General features: G+C 54.6%; 1 protein-coding gene across 1 annotated transcript; it reads left to right on the top strand.

Annotated features, from left to right (window-relative positions):
* The first annotated feature begins 5185 nt into the window (after positions 1 to 5185).
* On the top strand, positions 5186 to 10670 carry GSTP1 (glutathione S-transferase pi 1). The gene is made up of 7 exons (XM_029058985.1): positions 5186 to 5246; positions 5419 to 5454; positions 5581 to 5687; positions 8803 to 8890; positions 9001 to 9104; positions 9179 to 9286; positions 10391 to 10670. Coding segments are annotated over exons 1-7 (633 nt in total). The 5' UTR covers positions 5186 to 5245; the 3' UTR covers positions 10580 to 10670.
* Positions 10671 to 13451: the final 2781 nt, after the last annotated feature.

The following is a 13451-nucleotide window of genomic DNA, read 5'->3' as shown; positions in this document are numbered from 1 at the left end:
CCGGGCTGCCCCCTTCCCACTGCCCCCTCTCCGTAGTCCTTCCCTTCCCCCCAGCGTGCTGCCGGCCCTGTAGCCCCCAATCCTCCGTCGGGGACCGGCCCTCCGCCTTCCCTCCCTCCTCACCCCCCTCTGCCAGTCACCCCTCAACAACACAGCCCCCCCAGGACCCACCCCGGTGCCCTCAGGGTCTCCGACAACCCCCTCGGCCTACCCCTTCCCCCCCAGCTCCCGCTGCCCACTCCTCTCCCTCCCCTGCCCAGCCCCGACCTCCGGCTCGGTCTCCCCGCGCGGCCTCCTGCTCCGGCCCCGGCCCCTCTCGGGTTGCTTCCCCTGCCCCGTCCGCCCCCCCCGGCTCCCCCCAAACCTTTGTTCTGGGGAATCGGATCCCCGCCCGCCTCTGCCACCTGAGCTGGGCAGGGCCCTCCCTGCGTGTCGCCAGCCCCACCCCTCCCTCAGGCGGTGCCCACGGTTGGACCTGACCCCTCCACATCCCCGGGCACAGCTCGGGGGGCCGCCGAGAGGGTGGGCCCGGTGGGGGGGACATCGGTCCGGCCGGAGCCCCTCCGGCCCGGGTCTTCCCTGGCCTTCCTGCCCCAGACCCCTTATCGAAGGCCCACCTCCTCCGAGAGGCCTTCCCTGCTTAAGCCCTCCCCTTTCCCCTTCTCCCACTCCCTTCTGCTTCGCCCTGACTCGCTCCCTTTGTTCATCCCCCCTCCCAGCTCCACACCGCTTATGTCCGTATCTGTCGTTTATTAATTCCCATTAACGTCCGTCTCCCCTTCTAGGCTGTGAGCTCGCTGTGGACGGGGAACGTGTCTGTTATAGTGTTCCAGGTCACTCTCCGACGCGCCCAGTACAGCGCTCTGCACAAGCAGTAAGCCCTCAATAAATACGACTGCCTGACTGCCTGACAATACCGCTATCCTCCCTATCTCGCAAGCCCGTAACCTCCGTATTATCTTCTCTGACTCTTCGCTCCCGTACAACCTACATATTCAGCGTGGCTCAGTGGAAAGAGCACGGGCTTGGGAGTCGGGGGTCATGAGTTCGAATCCCACCTCTGCCACTTGTCAGCTGTGTGACCGTGGGCGAGTCACTTCACTTCTCTGGGCCTCAGTGACCTCATCTGGAAAATGGGGATGAAGACTGTGAGCCCCACGGGGGACAACCTGATGACCCTGTGTCTACCCCAGCGCGTAGAACAGTGCTCTGCACATAGTAAGCGCTTAACAAATACCAACGTTATTATTACATATTCAACCAACCTGTCACCCGACCCTGTCCTTTCTACCTTCACGGTATCGCTAAATCTGCCCTATCCTCTCCACCCAAACGGCTACTCTGCTGATCCAAGCGTCGGTCAATTCCTGCCTTGTATCGTACTTTCCCGAGCGCTTAGTACAGCGCTCAAGAGATATTGACTGACAACAGCATTAACCTCCTCGCTGACCTCCCTCTGCCTCCTGTCTCTCCTCCCTGCAATACTTCGCTCTGTTGCCTGGATCATTTTCTAGAAAAAAAAAAAGGTCCAGTCCACATCTCCCCACTCAGTCAATCGTATTTATTGAGCGCTTACTGATGATGATGATGGTGTTGGTTAAGCGCTTACCACGTGCCAGACACCGTTCTAAGCGCTGGGGTGGGCGAATGAAGCTGGATGCCGTCCCTGTCCCGTGTAGGGCTCGCAGTCTCAGTACCCATTTTACAGATGAGGTGACTGAGGCACAGAGAAGTGAAGGGGCTCGCCCAAGGTCACCCGGCAGACAGGTGGCAGAGCCGGGATTAGAACCCATGACCTTCTCACTCCCCGGCCCGGGCTCTACCCTGCCGTGGTGCTTCTGTCCTGCTTCTCTACTGTGTCCAGAACACTGGACTAAGCACTTGGGAAAGTACGGTATAACAACACTCCTCAAGAACTTACTTCATTGGATGCAGAGGGCTGTGCTAAACGCTTGGGAGAGTACAACGGCTGGTAGACATGCTCCATGCCCACAAGCAACCAATCCATCGCTGTTACTGGGCGCTTTCTGTGTGCAGAGCACTGCACTAAGCACTTGGGAGAGTGCAATATAACGGAGAGTGGGTAGGTGATAATAATAATAATAATAATGTTGGTATTTGTTAAGCGCTTACTAGGTGCCGAGCACTGTTCTAAGCGCTGGGGTAGACACAGGGGAATCAGGTTGTCCCACGTGGGGCTCACAGTCTTCATCCCCATTTCACAGATGAGGGAACTGAGGCCCAGAGAAGTTAAGTGACTCGCCCACAGTCACACAGCTGACAAGTGGCAGAGCTGGGATTCGAACTCATGAGCCCTGACTCCAAAGCCCGTGCTCTTTCCACTGAGCCACGCTGCCCTGCCCCCAAGGAGCTTACAGTCTAAGAAGCAGCGTGGCTCAGTGGAAAGAGCCCGGGCATGGGAGTCAGGTTGTGGGTTCTAATCCTGGCTCTGCCACTGATCAGCTGTGTGACTGTGGGCAAGTCACCTGACCTCTCTGTGCCTCAGTGACCTCATCTGTCAAATGGGGATGAAGACTGTGAGCCCCACGTGGGACAACCTGATCGCCTTGTATCCTCCCCAGCGCTTAGAACAGTGCTCTGCACAGAGGAAGCGCTTAACAAATGCCATCAGCATTATTATTATTAAAGGGGGAGAGGGACATTAAGATAAATGATGGATATGGACATAAGTGCCCTGGGGCCTGCGGCGGGGTGAATAAAGAGATCTGTTGCCGACTTGTTCATTCCAAGCGCTTAGTACAGTGCTCTGCACATAGTAAGCGCTCAATGAATACTATTGAATAAAGAGGGCAAAATCCAGTGCAAGAGCGATGCGGCAGGGAGAAGGGAGTAGGGGAAATGAGGGCCTCGCCAGTGAAGGCCTCTAGAAGAATATGTGATTTTAATAATAATAATAGTAATCATGGTATTTGTTAAGCGCTTACTTTGTGCTGAGCACTGTCCTAAGCGCCGGGGTCGATCCAGGGTCATCAGATTGTCCCACGTGGGGCTCACATTTTTTTAATCCCCAGTTTTACAGATGAGGTAACTGAGGCACAGAGAAGTTAAATGACTTGCCCAAGGTCACACAGCAGACAAGTGGCTTTGAGGGTGGGGAGGGGATTTCATATTTGAAGGGGATCGGACTTCCGGGCCAGAGGGAGGGCTGGGGTGAGGGGTCAGCGGCCAGAGAGAGGAGATCGAAGTGCAGTGAGGAGGTTGGCATTAGAGGAGCGAAGTTTGCGGGCGGGGTTGGAGTAGGAGAGCAGCGAGGTGTTCGTATCTGTAATTTTATTTATCCCTCTGCCCTTCCTCCCTCCCCACCCCAAAGCACTTATGTACATATTTGTCATTTTATTTTCTTTTATCGATGTCTATCTCCCCCGTTCTAGACTGTGAACTCGTCGAGGGCAGGGAATGGCACTCTTTATTTGTCGTGTTGTACCTTCCCCAGCGTTTAGTAATAATAATGATGGTATTTGTTAAGCGCTTACTCTGTGCCAAACACTATTCTAAGCGCTGGGCTAGATACCAGGTAATCAGGTTGTCCCCCTTGGGGTTCACAATCTTAGTCCTCAAAAAGAGGATTTTGTAGAAATCTCTTTGGAAGAAAAGAGGGGGCAGGAGAGTAAAATAAAGACTGGGCACCCTGCTCGCCGTTCTGCACCCGATCAACTCTCAAGAGATATGATCGATTAATTCATTCGTTCATTCAATAGTATTTGAAGTGCTTGGAATGTACAAAAAGATCAAGTGGTGGAGTAGAACCCACGTCCTCTGACTCCCAAACTCGGGTTATTAATAATAATAATAATAATAATAATGTTGGTATTTGTTAACCCTTATTATGTGCCGAGCACTGTTCTAAGCGCTGGGGTAATAATAATACTAATGTTGGTATTTGTTAAGTGCTTCACTGTTCTAAGCGCTGGGGTAGATACAGCGTAATCAGGTTGCCCCACGTGGGGCTCACAGTTGTCATCCCCATTTAACAGATGAGGGAACTGAGGCCCAATGAAGTGACATGCCCCCAGTCACCCAGCTGCCAGGTGGCAGAGCAGGGATTCGAACCCATGATCTCTGACTCCCAAGCCCGGGCTCCTTCCACTGAGCCACGCTGCGGCGGATAGAAGGCGATCAGGTGGTCCCCCGTTGGGGTGGGGGGGGGGGGCTCACCGTCTTAATGTTGGTATTTAATGTGGTATTTATTAAGCGCTTACTATGTGCCGAGCACTGTTCTAAGCGCTGGGGTAGACCCAGGGGAACCAGGTTGTCCCACGTGGGGCTCACAGTCTTCATCCCCATTTTCCAGATGAGGGAACTGAAGCCCAGAGAAGTGAAGTGACTTGCCCACAGTCACACAGCTGACAAGGGGCAGAGTCTTCACCCCCGTTTTCCAGATGAGGTCCCTGAGGCCCAGAGAAGTGAAGTGACATGTCCGAGGTCACCCAGCTGGCAGAGCCGGGATTCGAACCCACGTCTTCTGACTCCCCAAGTGGTGTTGTTGCCACTAGGCCATGGCGCTTCCCTGCGGGTTGTCCGGGTGTTCCCAAGGCCTCGGGTGGGCAGTTGGCCAAAATTCCCGCTCTGTCCTTTCACTGGCCTTTCTGCTGAGCCACGGTGAGTCAGCACAATCCGGGGGGGGGGGGGGGCGGCATGGGGGAGGGGAGGGAGGTATGGAGAAGAAGAAGAATGGTATTTGTTAATAATAATAATATTGATGATAATAATAATAATAATAATGATGGCCTTTGTTAAGCGCTTCCTCTGCAAAGCACTGTTCTAAGCCCTGGGGGGATACAAGGACATCAGGTGTTGGTATTTGTTAAGCGCTTACTAGGTGCAGAGCACTGTTCTAAGCGCTGGGGTAGACACAGGGAAATCAGGTTGTCCCCCGTGGGGCTCCCGGTCTTCATCCCCATTTTCCACATGAGGGAACTGAGGCCCAGTGAAGTGACTTGCCCGAGGTCACACAGCTCACAAGTGGCAGAGCTGGGATTCGAACTCGTGACCTCTGACTCCAAAGCCCGGGCTCTTTCCACCGAGCCACGCCGCTGCTCAGCGTGGGTGACCTCTGTGTGTGGAGCACTGCTCTAAACGCTGGGTCCGAGAGAAGCTGGGGGGAGGGACGGCGGGCGGGCCGGAGGAATGGCGGGGGGCCGAGGGGGCGGAGCGGGGGCGGGGCCCAAGCCTAAAAGGCCGAGCTGGGGGCGGCGCGCCCCACATTGGCCGTCCCGCCGTCGCCAGTGAGTCCGGGGCGGGTCCTCACTCTCCCCCCCCCCCCCCCCCGCCCCGACCCCTTGGTGGGGGTCCCCTCCTCGGGCCCGCGGTGGGGGGTGGCCCAGGGGGCAGGGGGCAAAGGGCAGGGGGCGCCGGCCCGGCCCTGACCCTGTCTCTCTGTCTCTGTCTCCCTCCCAGTGCCGCCCTACACCATCGTCTACTTCCCCGTCAGAGGTACCGGACCCCCCACCCCAGGCTCGCCTACAGCGCTCCTCTTCTCCCCCCTCCCCTCCCCGGGCCGGCGGGGGGCGGGGGGCGGAGGGCGGGGGGCCACGGGCCTCACCCCCCCTCCCCCATCAGGCCGCTGCGAGGCCACCCGCATGCTGCTGGCAGACCAGGGCCTGCCCTGGAAGGAGGAGGTGGTCACCATCGAGGCCTGGATGAAGGGCGAGGTCAAGGCCGGCTGTGTGAGTCAAACCTCCCCCCATCCGGGGGAGGGGACGGGGAGGAGGAGGGGGAGGAGAATAACGTTGGTATTTGTTAAGCGCTTACGCTGTGCAGAGCACTGTTCTAAGCGCCCGGGGAGATACAGGGTGATCAGGTTGTCCCACTTGGGGCTCACAGTTTTCATCCCCATTTGACAGATGAGATAACTGAGGCATAGAGAAGTTAAGGGACTCGCCCAAAGTCACCCAGCTGACAAGTGGCAGAGTGGGGATTCAAACCCATGACCTCTGACTCCCAAGCCCAGGCTCTTTCCACTGAGCCACGCTGCTTCTCTAGAAGAGGAGTAGAGGAGGGGAGGGGGAGGGGGAGTGGAGGAGGGGAGGTGGGAGTAGGGGGGAGGGAGGGGGGAAGGGGGAGGAGGGGGGAGGGGGAGAAGGGGGAAGGGGGGAGGAGGGGGGGTTGGGAGGGGAAAGGCGGGAGGGGAGGGGGGGGGGAGGGGGAGGAGGAAGGGGGAGGGGGGGGAGGAGGAGAAGAGGAAGAGGAGGAGGGAGAGGCCTCCCCAGGTGTTTTCATTCCATGGGTGACTAACAGCCATGTCCCTGCCTCATCCATCATCTCATCCTTTTCCCGGGGACTCTCATCTAACTTACCTATCGCAGGGGGAGCGGCAGGGCGCGACGGATAGGACACGGACCTGGGAGCTGAAAGGTCGTGGGTTCCGATCCCGGCTCTGCCGCTCGTCTGCTGTGTGGCCTTGGACGAGTCACTTCATGTCTCTGTGCCTCAGTTCCCTCATCTGTAGCCTGGGGGTTGAGGTGGGGAGCCCCATGTGAGACAGGGACTGTGTCCAACCTGATTTTGCAGTAAGAGCTTAATAAATACCACAGTCATTATTATTTCTATGATGATGATGGTATTCGTTAAGCGCCATCTGCCAAGCACTGTTGTTCTAAGTGTTGGGGTAGATACAAGGTAATCAGGTTGTCCCACATCAGGCTCACAGTCTTAATCCCCATTTTACAGATGAGAGAACCGAGGCACAGAGATGTCAGGTGACTTGCCCAAGGTCACGCGGCAGACAAGTGGTGGAGTCGGGATTAGAACCCATGACCTCTGACTCCCAAGCCCCTGCTCTTTCCACTAAGCCACACTGCTTGGGCACAGTCCCTGTCCCATATAAGGCTCAGAGTCTCAAACCCCACTTTACAGGTGAGGTAACTGAGGCACAGAGAAGCAAAGTGACTTGCCCAGGGTCACGCAGCAGACCAGCGGAGCTGGGATTAGAACTCAGGTCCTTCTCACTCGCAGCCCGGGCTCCATCCGCTACGCCATGCTGCTTCTCTGCGTTTCCAGAATCCATTCCTTCCTCTCCATCCAAACAGCTAATGCCTTGGTCCAAATGCTCTTGATATTCCATTTTGTCTAGTCCGCCCTGCCTCCGGCCTCTACCGTCTCCAGTCCACACTTCGTTCTTCTGCCCAGATCATTTCTCTAAAAGTATTGAACTACACGTTATCTCCCACTTGTCAAACACTTCCAAGGATATCCGTTCCTCTCCTTCACATCAAGCAGACCATTCTGACCGTCGGCCTTAAGGCACGTAATCAGCTCTGTCCCCCCCACTCACGCACTCTCTTCTCCCACTATGCCCCAGCTTGCGCTCTACATTCTCCTCAGTTTGCCTGTGTCTCTCCCACCTCCAAGTCCCTCCCCCTTCGAGCCTCCCAGACCCCAGCTCTCCCTCTCTTGAGAGGCCCTCAGGAGTGCTAGGCGCTGTAATAAGCGCTTGGAAGAGCACACCGGTAGCGAGAGACGCATTCTCTGACCTCCTGAAGTTGATCATCTAATGAGGTGGGAAGAACACAGATAAAGCAGGAAACAGGATGAAACGGTTGAACAAAAAGAGACAGTCAATTGTATTTGAGCGCTGACTGTGTGCAGAGCACTGTACTAAGCGCTTGGGAGGGTACACTATAACAACAGGCAAATTCCCTGCCCAAAATGAGCTTACAGTCTATAGGGGGAGGCAGACGTTAATAAAAATAAATAACAAATTTGTACATAAGTGGATATTGTTCTCTCTCAAGCACTTAGGACAGAGCTCTGCACCTCTAGGAGTGCAGTAAAAACTAAAGGTTGATTATAGAGAAGCGGTAGGGCCTAATGGATAGAGCAAGGGCCTGGGCGTCAGAAGGACCTGGGTTCCAATCCCAGCCCCGCCACTTCTCCTCTGTGTGACCTTGGGGCAAAACACCACTTCTTTGCCTCAGTTCCCTCATCCGTAAAATGAGGATTAAGAACGTGAGCCCCATATGGGATATGGATCGTGTCCAACCTGCATCACTTGTATTCATTCAGTCGTATTTATCATTCATTCAATAGTATTTATTGAGCGCTTACTATGTGCAGAGCACTGGACTAAGTGCTTGGAATGTACAATTTGGCAACAGATAGCGACAATCCCTGCCCAATGACGGGTTTACAGTCTAATCGACTGCAAGCCGATTTATCGAGTGCTTACTGTGTGTCCTGATGATAATAATAATGGTGTTTGTTAAGCATTCGCTATGTGCCAAACACTGTTCTAAGCACTGGGGGTGGGCAGGGAAATACAAGGTAATTAGGTTGTCCCACTTGGGGCTCGCAGTCTTAATCCTCATTGTACAGATGAGATCACTGAGGCACAGTAAAGTGACTTGCCCCAAGTCACACAGCTGACAAGTGAATAACTGTCAGCGTACCTGTCGGCTGTGTGACTTGGGGCAAATCACTTCACTTCTCGGTGCCTCAGTGACCTCATCTGTAAAATGGGCATTAAGACTGTGAGCCTCACGCGGGACAACCTGCTTACCCTGTATCTACCCCAGCGCTTAGAACGGTGCTCGGCACATAATAAGCGCTTAACAAGTGCCAACATTATTATTAAGTGGCGGAGCTGGGATTAGAACCCATGACCTCTGACTCCCAAGCCTGTACTCTTTCCACCCAGCCACGCTCTCTTGGGAGAGTACAATCTAACAATAAACAGACATATTCCCTGCCACCAAGGAGCAGTGTTTAGTGCAGTGGCTGGCGCATAGTAAGCGCCTAACAAACATCATAACCTAAGGAAGGCCCCTCTCGTTCCCCACTTAGCTGTACGGGCAGCTGCCCAAGTTCCTGGACGGAGACCTGACCCTGTTCCAGTCCAACGCCATCCTCCGGCACCTGGGCCGCTCGCACGGTAAGGGACCGGCCGAGCGGAGGGAGGCGGGATGGGGATCCGGAGGGAGGGAACGGAGAGGCCGCCTCCCGGGAGAGGCCTGCGCAGGTGTGAGCGGGTGCTCCCGGCAGGGCTGTACGGGAAGGACACCCGGGAAGCGGCCCTGATCGACATGGTGAACGACGGGGTGGAGGATCTGCGCCTGCGCTACGTGCGCCTCATCTACCAGAATTACGTAAGCTGAGGGGGACGGAGAGGGTGGAATAGGGGAGGGGGGACGCGGAGGGCTCATGGCCACCTGCCTCACAGGAGGACGGCAAGGATCAGTACGTGAAGGAACTGCCCGCCCAGCTACGACCCTTCGAGGAGCTGCTGGCCCGGAACCAGGCGGGAAAAGCGTTTATCGTAGGGGACCAGGTGAGGGCTCCCCCGACCCCTGCAGCCCCTTGCCCTGCCTGACGTCAATCATACATTCAATCGTATTTATAATAATAATAATGTTGGTATTTGTTAAGCGCTTACTATGTGCCGAGCACTCTTCTAAGCTCTGGGGTAGAGACAAGGTAATCAGGTTGCCCCATGGGGGGCTCACAGTCTTCATCCCCATTTTACAGATGAGGTCACTGAGGCCCAGTGAAGTGACTTAACCACGGTCACGCAGTTGACAAGCGGCGGAGCCGGGATCAGAACCCATAACCTCTGACTCCCAAGCCCGCGCTCTTTCCAGGAAGCCACGCTGTTTTCAAGTGCTTATCGAGCTTATTGATCGAGCGCTTACGGTGTGCAGGTTACTGTACTAAGCCCTTGGGAAAGTCCAATCCTGCAGTGAAGAGTTTCAGTCCCTGCCCACAACGAGTTCGCAGTCTGGCGGGGGGGAGACAGACATCGATATAAGTGAAATAACAGATATAGACATAAGTGCTGTGGGGCAGGGAGAGGGGAAGAGCAAAGGGAGCAAGTCAGAGTGATACAGATGGGAGTGGGAGATGAGGAAAAGTGAGGCTTAGTCTGGGAAGGCCTCCTGGAGGAGATGGGCATTCAGTAAGGCTTTGAACCGGGGGGAGTAATCGTCTGGCGGATTTGAGGAGGGAGGGCGTTCAGGGCCGGAGGTAGGACCTGGGGCAGGGGTCGGCGGCGAGACAGGTGAGATGGAGGCCCAGAGAGAAAGTTAGCGGCGGCAGAGGAGCGGAGTGTGCGGGCTGGGTTGGAGAAGGACAGAAGGGAGGTGAGGTAGGAGGGGGCAAGGGGATGGAGTGCTTTAAAGCCAATGGTGAGAAGTTTTTGTTTGATAGGCAACCACTGGAGATTTTTGAGTGGGGTGACCCGTCTGAACGTTTCTTTAGAAAGATGATCCGGGCAGCAGAGTTAAGTACGGACTGGAGTGGGGAGAGGCAGGAGGTTTATCCAAAACGGGATAAACACGTACACGTTTGGGGAATCCAGGGAGAAGGCTGTGTGGAGGAGGGGGCCTATCCAGTCGTTTTGTCGCAGCTCTTCACACTCCTCCCTGCCCCTTTCCAGATCTCCTTCGCGGACTACAGCCTGCTGGACGTGCTGCTGAACCACGAGGTCCTCGCCCCTGGCTGCCTGGCCTCCTTCCCGCTGCTGCAGGCCTACGTGAAGCGACTCTCCGCCCGCCCGAAGCTCCAGGCCTTCCTGGCCTCGCCTCAGCACCTGAATCTGCCCATCAACGGCAATGGCAAACAGTGAGGGCCCACCGGGCCCTCCACCTGGGTCCCCAGGTGCCACCCGCATCCCGCCCGGCCTCAAGGCAACCAATAAAAGTTTTCAAAGATCATAATCTGGTCCTTGGTCGGGGGTCAGGGTTCCCTCTGGTACTAGCTTGGGGAGGGCACTAAAGGCCAAGTTATTGCTGCTGCTGCTGCTGCTGCTTCCTGTGGGACCGAACTCATGGTGAAAGAAGAAAAGGGAGAAGACAGGAGGAGGGTGAAGGGAATTGGGGGGTGGCACTACGGGGAAAATGGCCAGTCTTATCTCTGCGGGAGCCGCAGCCCTGAACTGGCAGCCAGTTCTGTGGCCAAACGGGTCCCGATCTGAATTGCTGTGGTCAGGAAAAGGGATTAGTCCTTACAACCATCCCCACCTCAATCGATCAGTGGTATTCACTGAGCACTTACTGTGTGCTCAACACTGTACTGAGCACTTGGGAGAGGACAGACAACAAAATAACAGACATTCCCTGCCCACAATGAGCTTACAGTCTACAGTCAAGCGCTTAGTAATAATAATGATGATGATGGCATTTGTTAAGCACTTACTATGGGCCAAGCACTGTTGTAAGCGCTGGGGACGGGGGTTACAAGGTAATCAGCTTGTCCCACATGGGGCTCACAATCTTCATCCCCATTTGACAGATGAAGTTACTGAGGCACAGAGAAGTCAGGTGACTTGCCCAAAGTCACCGAGCTGATCAATGGCAGAGCCTCTGAGTGCCAAGCCTGGGCTCTTTCCACTATGCCACGCTGCTTCTACTGAATGATGGCATTTAATTAAGCATTTACTATGTGCAAAGCACTGTTCTAAGCACTGGGGGGGGGATACATTAATAATGATGGCATTTGCTAAGGGCTTACTTTGTGCAAAGCACCTTTCTAAGTGCTGGGGAGAATACAAGGTGATCAGGTTGTCCCCCTTGGGGCTCACAGCCTTAATGCCCATTTTACAGTTGAGGTAACTGAGGCGCAGAGAAGTTAAGTGACTTGCCCAAAGTCACACAGCTGACAAGTGGCAGAGCCAGGAATTGAACCCATGACCTCTGACTTCCCAGCTCGGGCTCTTTCCACTGAGCCACACTGCTTAGTACGGTGCTTTGCCCACCGTAAGAGCTCAATAAATATGACTGAATGAAAGGGGGAGGCAGATATTAATATAAATGAATGAATTACCAATTTGTACAAAAGTGCTGTGGAGCTGGAGGGAGAGGTGTCTAAGGGGAGCAAGCCAGGGTGGGGCAGAGGAAGTGGGGAAAAAAAGAAACGTTGGCTGAGGAAGGTGTCTTGGAGGAGACGCGCCTTCAGTAAGGCTTTGAAGGGTGGGGAGAGCAACTGTCGGTTATGAAAAGGGAGGGCGTTCCACGCTGGAGGCAGGATGCGGGTGAGAGGTTGGCAGTGAGATAGACAGGATCCAGGTACAATGAGTAGGTCGGCATTAGAGGAGCAAAGTGCGCAGGCTGGGTTGGAGGAGATAATAATAATGTTGGTATTTGTTAAGCGCTTACTATGTGCAGAGCACTGTTCTAAGCGCTGGGGTAGACACAAGGGAATCAGGTTGTCCCACGTGGGGCTCACAGTCTTAATCCCCATTTTACAGATGAGGTAAGTGAGGCACAGAGAAGTTAAGTGACTTGCCCACAGTCACACAGCTGACAAGTGGCAGAGCTGGGATTCGAACCCAGGACCTCTGACTCCAAAGCCCGTGCTCTTTCCACTGAGCCATGCTGCTTCTCTGCAGGAGGAGAGCGGGGAGGTGAGGCAGGAGGGGGCAAGGGGATGGACGGCTTTAAAGCCCATGGTGAGGAGTTTCTGTTGGCTGCCGAGGTGGATGGGCTTCCCCTGGAGGGTCTTGAGGAGGGGGAGAGACATGGACTGAACGTTTCTATGGAAAAATGATCCAAGCAGCAGAGTGAAGTATTGCCCGGAGCGGGGAGGGACAGGAGGCGGAGAGGGCAGTGAGGAGGCTGATTGAGTGTTCCAGGTGGCAGAGGATTAATTCTTGGATTCACGTGGAAGCAGTTTGGATGGAGACGAAAGGATGGATTCTAGCAGGGTTGTGAAGGTTGAACCTACAGGATTCAGTGATAGATAACTGTTTGCAGAGCACTACTAGGTGCGTGGGTGAGTACAATCCCAGCTCTGCCGCTTGGCAGCTGTGTGACTGTGGCCAAGTCACTTCACTTCTCTGGGCCTCAGTTCCCTCATCTGTAAAATGGGGATTAAGACTGTGAGCCTCCCGTGGGACAACCTGATGACCCTGTATCTACCCCAGCGCTTAGAACAGCTCTGCACATAGTAAGCGCTTAACAAATACCAACATTCAGAAGCAGCGTAGCTCAGTGGAAAGAGCACGGGCTTTGGAGTCAGGGCTCATGAGTTCGAATCCCAGCTCTGCCACTTGTCGGCTATGTGACTGTGGGCAAGTCACTTAATTTCTCTGTGCCTCAGTTCCCTCATCTGTAAAATGGGGATTAAGACTGTGAGCCCCACGTGGGACAACCTGATTCCCCTATGTCGACCCCAGCGCTTAGAACAGTGCTCGGCACATAGTAAGCGCTTAACAAATACCAACATTATTAACATTATTATTATTACAACAGTAACAATAATGATAATGTTGGTTTTTATTCATTCATTCAATAGTATTTATTGAGCGCTTACTATGTGCAGAGCACTGTACTAAGCGCTTGGAATGAACAAGTCGGCAACAGATAGAGACGGTCCCTGCCCTATGACAGGCTTACAGTCTAATCGGGGGAGACGGACAGACAAGAACGATGGCAATAAAAGCCATTATTAAGCGCTTACTATGTGTCAAGCACTGTTCTAAGCGCTGGGGTAGATACAAG

The sequence above is a fragment of the Ornithorhynchus anatinus genome, chromosome 3, assembly GCF_004115215.2.
Source record: "Ornithorhynchus anatinus isolate Pmale09 chromosome 3, mOrnAna1.pri.v4, whole genome shotgun sequence".
NCBI lineage: Eukaryota > Metazoa > Chordata > Mammalia > Monotremata > Ornithorhynchidae > Ornithorhynchus > Ornithorhynchus anatinus.
Note: the sequence above shows the minus strand (reverse complement) of the source record. Positions and strands in the feature narration are given on the sequence as shown.